Below are 7,976 nucleotides of genomic sequence, written 5' to 3' on the forward strand. Positions count from 1 at the left end.
CTGAAGTTTTATTTTATCTTTTACTAATTATTTTGATCCATTAGTTAGTTAGTTAGTACTATATATCATAGTTTACACGTAAAAGTAACAATATTGGTGATATGCATTGCAATATTAATGGGATAAGTTATATAGTTTATATAGGTTAAAACACTCTCTAATATCCTGGATCTTCTGAAATTCAGTTAATCCTATACATATATATAAACTTAAACCGCGCTATTCACATCACATAACAAAACTGAAATAGTCTCTCATCAGTTTTAAGGGTTTAGTAAAACAAGTAACATCATGCCTTCATCGTCCGATACTAATAAAAGGTTGAAGAAAGGAACATTATGGTCAAAAGAAGAGGATGAAATATTAAAAGCATATGTTGAAAAACATGGAACCGGAAATTGGAAAGAGGTATCAAAGAACACGGGACTTGCACACTGTGGAAACAGTTGCCGTTTTAGATGGTATAATACTCTACGACCTGATTTAAGAAAGGGTCCATTTAGCAAAGAAGAAGAAGAAAAATTCTTTGAGTTATTTTCTAAGTTTGGTGAGTTCAAATGGTCTAAGATGGCTCTCGAGGTATATTTTTGTTCATGCTTTACTTCTTCCTTTTCTTTTTCTTTTATTTGAAACTGCAACCATATTCATTAGATCACATGTTGTGCAATTTAATTAAATACTATTATTTAATATTTACCACTTGTGTCATTAATTTTAATTTGTATTCATTCTTTTTGTGACAGATGCCTGGAAGAACCGATAATGACATCAAGAACTTTTGGAACGCAAGAAAAAGAAAACATCAAAGACATTGCTTGTCACCCTTCCCTGACAACAACATGGAACTGGTTGATGGTTTGAATAGTAGTAATGGAAAAAGAATAAGGAATTCACAAGAAAACAAATTTAAGATACCAGAAGTAATTAAATTTGGTAATCAAATTCTGCATACAAACTTATTTGATGATTCAAATATGTTCTTCAATAATGTGGGAAGTACTTCTACATGCAATCATACTACTTCTACATTGATTGATAGGTGAGTTGATTATGCAATGCCATTCTCTTTTATATTTGTTACGCCGATATTAATAATAATTTTCCGTAAAAATTTATATGTTAAATTTACAATTACGTACTTTCATCGATTTCAGGGATGGCGTTGGAACTTCTACTATATCCATTCCAAATATGGGCTATCCTCAGAATCCACAACCTATGGAGACTCAATATCAGTTGTCACAATCAATTTCTCCATATAAAAGTGGTTCATTGGAGTCTATGTTATATACACAAGAGAATTGGGAAAGCTTGGATACTATTCGCATGCACTTTGAGACAAATTTGGTTGATGAGAAAGGGAAGAAGCAAATTTCTTCGGAGAGCGATGTTGAAGTAAACCATGACGACATAATGAATCCGGAACTTTGGGATGACATGTTCAGCACATTAGTGAATGACGATGACAATAACTTGCATGACAAGCTTCCATACGATGTTAGTGATGCCTTAGACACTTGCATGGCAATGCAGTCAGATCTGCCTCCACTCCCACTACCTATGGAGACTCAACATCAGATGTCAGAGATAAATAACTGGAAGAAGGCAATTGCTTTGGAGGAAGGTGTTGATGAAAACCAGATCATTTTCTTTGAGGATTACTTATACGGTTATTTGGTTTGACTATGAGTTATCTTGACACAATGATGCCATTAGACACCTGCATGGCATTCATTCTACCACAAAATGTATCACGAATGTTTTGTCTAAACAACCTTATTTGATATATCAATTTAATGTATTCTACTGTCAGCATATGTTTCAGAGCTTCTATAAGAGTATATTTTTTCTTGAGTATATATATTGCTCCTCTTATACATTTGTTTCAGCTGGTTTTAGTTAACTACATTCTAAAGTCATTTCAAAGCTTCTGTTTTAAGAATGTTACCCCCACATATATATATATGAATGTGTACATAATTGAGTTAAACATATGTTATAATTTTCAAGTTTTATTTAACTAGGATGATGAATATAATCAAATACTGATAACTAAATGCAACCATTCAAACTCAACTTCATCAACAACTACTGAATTGAATCATATGGTATTTACATAATGTCTGGTGTTTAATTCATGTGTGTTATTTATTAAATTCAATGGAAAGCAATTTTGGTAGCATCAGCTAAGCAGAGAGTTATACACATCCAAAATAAGTGTCCAATTAAGGTATTATAGTTGTGTTCACTTGCTTTGGAGGTCCTTAATTTACTTTTAAAAAAATTAAACAGGTCTCTTAAAAAAAGCGGCTTCAACCAAATAACAAATTGTTCGGAGAATCGGAGGGTAAACATAAAAATACTTCAAATGATTAAGACATTTGTTGAAGAATAAAATTTGGTGAAATTCATTTCCCTCTAGCCTCTCACGCTATTTCTGTTATCCAATTTTACCTCATTCGGATTCTAGAACTCAAAATAAAAAAATATGATGTGGGTTCTACACTCCCAACAATGCAAATATACCAATTGTCTCGGACTCTTTCCTCATTCCTTCATTTTCATCTGCTAATGCTCCCGTACATTCTTGTTATTGTGTTGATGCCTCACAATACTCAATCATCCTTAATGGATGCTTAATATATTTTTTATTCACAAAGAGGATGTGCTTAATATCTCATGACACTAATATAGTTCAGGAATTTATCTCTATAACAAGCAAGGTGCTTAAAATTATATGGATAAATTGTCCATGCAACAGCGACCCTACATCTTCATCCAGGTTACAAGCTGGTGCTTAAACATAGCCAATTTAATCGGTAAGGTTTAAGGGGAAGAAAAAAAAAACTTTGACATACTGTTTTAATTTTGATTCAAAATAAATTTCTATACTATTTTTATTTTTCAAAGAACAAGAACATTGATTTGATTAACACAGTAATGTAACACAATAATGAAACTTTGACATATAACCTTCATCCATATTAACACAATAAGTAAAATTGTGATGTTAGGATTCTAAGATAAATACTCAAGATAGAATGATTTTGTGAATCAATTTCCAAGATAAATACCCTACGCAATAAGTATAATTTTTAATATTGCTTGATTCCCAACATAAGTTTGATTTAGAGGGGTGTTACTTTGGGATGAGTAGTGACGATGGGTGGTTATGAATATCGTTTTTCAGTGATCGTTTCGTGAAAGAGTCTGTTTTAGGTGGTGATGTTTATTTTGGTGGATGTTGCCCTTATGAGTGTTTTTTTTTTTTTTGAATCGGCAAAATATTATTAACCAACAAACCCGTGCAAGACGCACTAATAAGCTCGGGTGGGAAAAAAAAAAACAAGCAAGGGGAAATCGGTTGCCATACAAAATTTGGCTCGAACAAACCCCCCTTAAAAACCACCCCTACACAAAATGGAACAAAAGAGTAATGTCGCAGGCATATACATATGACAAACCACGTGCATACTCGTGCGACAACACCACAAGGCCACCCAAACTAATGAAAACCAACCCTACAACCGAAACAGCTAAGGCATTACCTCCAGAACTCACAAGAACAGCAGCCGACAGCAAAAACATACCCCAGACAAAGCCCTCCCTTCCAAACGAAGCATAACCGAACCCTGCACAAGGCAACACAGCCGCTGCACACCAAAAGTAACAGTCCCGACAACCCAAAAACCAGCAGCGGACCTGCTAACAGTAACCTACAACCTGTCAACGCAGCAAACATTGTCGGGGGTCCCATTCCCACTCATAAAATAGACAAGTCGGACCCTGGAAACGACCCAACAGCCACCTCCAAGACACTACTTTAATCTCATGCACTACCTCTTCCCACCTAGTGACTTCGTTATTGAATATACAATTGTTCCGCGCTTTCCACATAACCCAAATTGCCGCTTGCCAAATCATCCTCAAACCTTTCCGGATTCTATTGTTCCACGCTCCTCCACTCCAACACTCCCAATGGATAAATAAATTTGGAGGCATTATAAAATTGAAATCTAGCCATTCCATTAACTTCATCCAAACATTCCTTACCAAATCACAATGAAGGAAAATATGAGAAGTTGTTTCGACCCCCACCTCACACCAAACACAATTTGTTCCAATATCCGGAGGTAAACAATGGCGAATCTCCAAATTTAATCTAGTTGGGATTCGGTCTAATAAAGCCTTCCAAACAAAAGCGGTTACCTTAGACGGAACCCCGACCTTCCAAATATTACCAAACACATACTTCTCCATCTCCGTATGAATTCCTTCCACTCTCCCATCCTCCTCCAACTTGTCATACAATGATTTAACCGAATAAACCTCGGCATCCTCCAAGTTCCAAGTCCACTTGTCTTCAACAATGGTGAACACAAAACCTTCTAAATCGGCCAACAAATTTGCGAATAAAGCTTCTTCCCCAAGTAAATCTCCATCTACCGTCATTAACATGTTCCTCCCACATCTCGGCCACCGAAGCATCTTGTTGATTTGAAATGGTAAAAAGTCTATTTTATTTGGCCATAAAAGGTATTGCACCTCTCCACGCCATCCTCCAAAAACTTGTACTAGTACCATCCCCCACTTGTCTATCCAACTCATCATTGAACCACCCTTCCTCCCCACTCTTATCCAAATTCACCACATCCTTCCACCACTTTGAAGCACTACTCGGACAAATCTCCTCCCCTCCTTCCAACTTAGTACTTACTCCCCTTCCATACCTCTCCACTAACACTTCCTTCAAAAGAGCATTCCCCTTATGAGTGTTGAAGGTAGGGTTTGGCTAGGTCAGGGCTGGACCTTGGGGGTGTGCAAATCGCTCAATGGAACTAGGCCTTCCCAAGTACGAGCCTAAAAAAAAAAAATATTAGGCCTATTAGAATTTGGTCCTCTTACTTTTAGTGTTAGGTGGGTGTTTTTTTGGGAGGGTGGTTTGAGGTTCCTCATGTATATGATAGTGATTTTCACATTTGGGTGTACCACATATATACGGCACCTTGTATTTATCTTTTAAAAAATTTAAATAGAACATTGATCTTTAAAAAAAATTCCTTTTTATTTTATTACGGGCCCCTTTTCACTTGCAGAGCCGATCCTCCAAATTCGTAGGAACGGCCCTGGCTAGGTGTTGTGTAGCGATGTTTTTTATGGTTTTTATTTTCGGATGTTCCGCCTATATACGACACATTTAGTTTGTACTCTCTGAATCACTGATCTTTGTTCGTCTTGAGCAATGATCGAGTTTTTAAATAAAATTTGATGTGAAAAAAATATATGTGTATATGCGATCATTTTTTTAAAAAAAATAACGAAAGAGCGAAAAATTAGGAACAAAATTTGCAGCAATTTTTTTGGGTCCAAGAAATTGTCTAAGAGACATACGAACTTTTATATATAAGATATGTGATCATTTTAGAAAAAATAAATAAAGAAAGAGCAAAATAATTTGCAACATCTTTTTGGGCTCCAATTCATATATGCGATCATTTTCTAAAAAAATAAAGAAAGAGAAAAAAATTAGGAAGGAAATTTGCAACAACTTTTTTGACTCCAAAAAGTTGTCTAAGAGATTAAGAACTTTTATATATAAGATAAGATACGATACATAAGATAAGATAATAAATTAAGATTCAACTAGTTAAAATAGATATAAAATTACAATATTAACATTATTTTTTATTTCAAATTTTTTTTTTATGGAACTTAACAACTTTTATATTTGCGATCATTTTTTAAAATATAAAGATAGAGCAAAGAATTAGGAAGAAAATTTTAAAAAACTGTTTCAGGTCCAAGAAGTTGTCTAAGAGACGTAAGAACTTTTATATATAAGATATGTGATCATTTAAAAAAATAAATAAAGAAAGAGCAAAAAATTAGGAAGAAAATTTGCAACATCTTTTTGGGCTCCAATTTATATATGTGATTATTTTCTTAAAAAAATAAAGAAAGATCAAAACATTAGGATGGAAATTTGCAACAACTTTTTTTGCTCCAAAAAGTTGTTTAAGAGACTTAAGAACTTTTATATATAAAATAAGATAATAAATTTAGATTCAGTTAGTTAAAATAGATATAAAATTACAATATTAACGTTATTTTTTATTCCAATAGTTTTTTTTATGGAACTTAGCAACTTTTATATATGCGATCTTTTACTCTGACCTCTCTCTAAAAGACCCTTTTCTCTAACCTCTCCCTAGTACTTTTCTTCCGCCACCATCGTCCTGTAACATCCCAAACATACCTTTCCGATGTAGATCTTGTAGAGGGTTGTGCTCACGCAGTTCTATGGCAGCATCACTCTTTTACCCTGAGGGTTCGTCACTGTTGTTTCTTCTTCGGCACTGTTGTGGTGTTTAGCTTGTTACCATTTAGGTCTTGATTAGGGAGGTGGTGCAGCACCGCCTTTTAGTGGCTCACTTTATTCTCAGGTACGTGGTGGTTTCGCTGTTGTGGTGGTTTTAAGGGTGGTGGTTCCAATCTGTTTTTGCTTTTTCCAAGTCCAATATTGTCCTTGTTTTGCTCCATATGAACTCTTTCAAGACTGTTGATGGTGATGACGTGGTGAGAAGGTCACGAGTTTTTGGTGGTGGCTTGTGTGGGGGTGGATCTGTCACGAGATCCATTTGGAGGTTTTTTATGTGGTGGTGGTGGTGGTGATTATGTTTTGTGTGTTGTTTTTGTTGTTGTTTCTGTGGTGTGGTGGTTGTGGTGATGCGTGGTGGTGATGATGATGTGTGGTGGTGGTGGTTCGGGTGATGTGGTGGTGGTGGCTTTGTGTGGGTGTACATGGGGGTTGTCATGGTATGGTTTGGATGGATAGTCGTGTTTAATTTTAGACTGGGATTTGGTGTCGGAACGCTTGGCAGACATGAGCTATATATGGGTTGGTTGTTGTTGCTTAGGTGAGGCGGTGAGTGTTTTTGTGGTGGTTGTTGTGGGTGATTTCTTTTGGAGAATGTCTCTGTTATTACGTTCCATCTTCATCATCGCTAGCTCTTGTTTGAGTTTTGGGTCGTTAAGATGTTTAGGGTGCTTTGAGGGTGTGTGTCCTTCGAGCTGAGCATTTTTTCCTTTTTGATTGATGTTTGCACCACCGCAAATCATGTCGTTTGTCTTACATATTGTGTGCTGGATTCTAGTGGGCCGATTACTTTTGCTTCGAGATTGGGAGTTGGTGTCTAGCTGCAATCTTGTTTGATTGATTTTGGTGTTTCTCTGGTGGACTGGGAATGAGGGGTCCCTTCTGATTTGGTCATGAAGTCTGGTGGGCCGATCGCTTTTGATTCGAGATCGGGAGTCAGTTCTTTGGTTTAAGTTTTGGTTTTGAGGTTTTTTAGTGTTCTCTCGATGAATCGGAGATTAAGAAGTGGTGGAAGATGATTGATCTTTAGAATAGTGGCTCAGTTTTGCTGATGAGGGCGGGTGTTTCATTTAGAGGGGTGTTACGTTGGGATGAGTAGTGACGATGAGTGGTTATGGATATCGTTTTCCAGTGATCATTCCGTGAAAGAGTCTGTTTTAGGTGGTGATGTTTATTTTGGTGTATGTTGTCCTCATGGGTGTTGAAGGTACGATTTGGCTAGGTGTTGTGTGTAGGGATGTCTTTTATGGTGTTTATTTTCGGGTGTTCCACATATATACGACGTCTTTAGTTTGTATTCTCTGAATCACGGATCTTTGTTCGTCTTGAGCTCGGATCGAGTTTTTAAATAAAAGTTGATGTTAAAAAAAATATGTGGGCAAAGCCTGAGTTTGTCTATTTCCCACGTACAGTTTGCAGATTATACTTTAATCATGGGTGAAAAAAGTTGGGGTAATGTTAGAGATATGCGGGTAGTCTTGTATCTCTTTGAGGCTATGTCTGACATTAAAGTTAATTTACAGTTTGTAATTTACACACAAATTTTGATAAAAGATCATTGATAATATACACGTGTTAGTGCAATAAAAAGATCGGAAAG

The 7,976-nt window shown here is 36.0% G+C and overlaps 1 protein-coding gene across 1 annotated transcript; it reads left to right on the plus strand.

Moving 5' to 3' along the window:
• Positions 1-291: 291 nt before the first annotated feature.
• LOC120578828 (transcription factor MYB87) lies at positions 292-1,683 on the plus strand. The gene is made up of 3 exons (XM_039831155.1): positions 292-579; positions 744-1,039; positions 1,155-1,683. Exons 1-3 carry the CDS (start codon positions 292-294, stop codon positions 1,681-1,683), a joined length of 1,113 nt encoding a protein of 370 aa, XP_039687089.1.
• Positions 1,684-7,976: the final 6,293 nt, after the last annotated feature.

Source organism: Medicago truncatula, chromosome 1 (genome assembly GCF_003473485.1).
Source record: "Medicago truncatula cultivar Jemalong A17 chromosome 1, MtrunA17r5.0-ANR, whole genome shotgun sequence".
NCBI lineage: Eukaryota > Viridiplantae > Streptophyta > Magnoliopsida > Fabales > Fabaceae > Medicago > Medicago truncatula.

What these genes read in the sequence shown, in the direction of transcription:
- LOC120578828 (XM_039831155.1), top strand. Translation starts at nt 292, where the DNA reads ATGCCTTCATCGTCCGATACTAATAAAAGGTTGAAGAAAGGAACATTA. An exon ending in GGTCTAAGATGGCTCTCGAG is followed by an intron (nt 580 to 743) that starts GTATATTTTTGT and finishes TTTTTGTGACAG; the next exon opens with ATGCCTGGAAGAACCGATAA. An exon ending in ACTTCTACATTGATTGATAG is followed by an intron (nt 1,040 to 1,154) that starts GTGAGTTGATTA and finishes CATCGATTTCAG; the next exon opens with GGATGGCGTTGGAACTTCTA.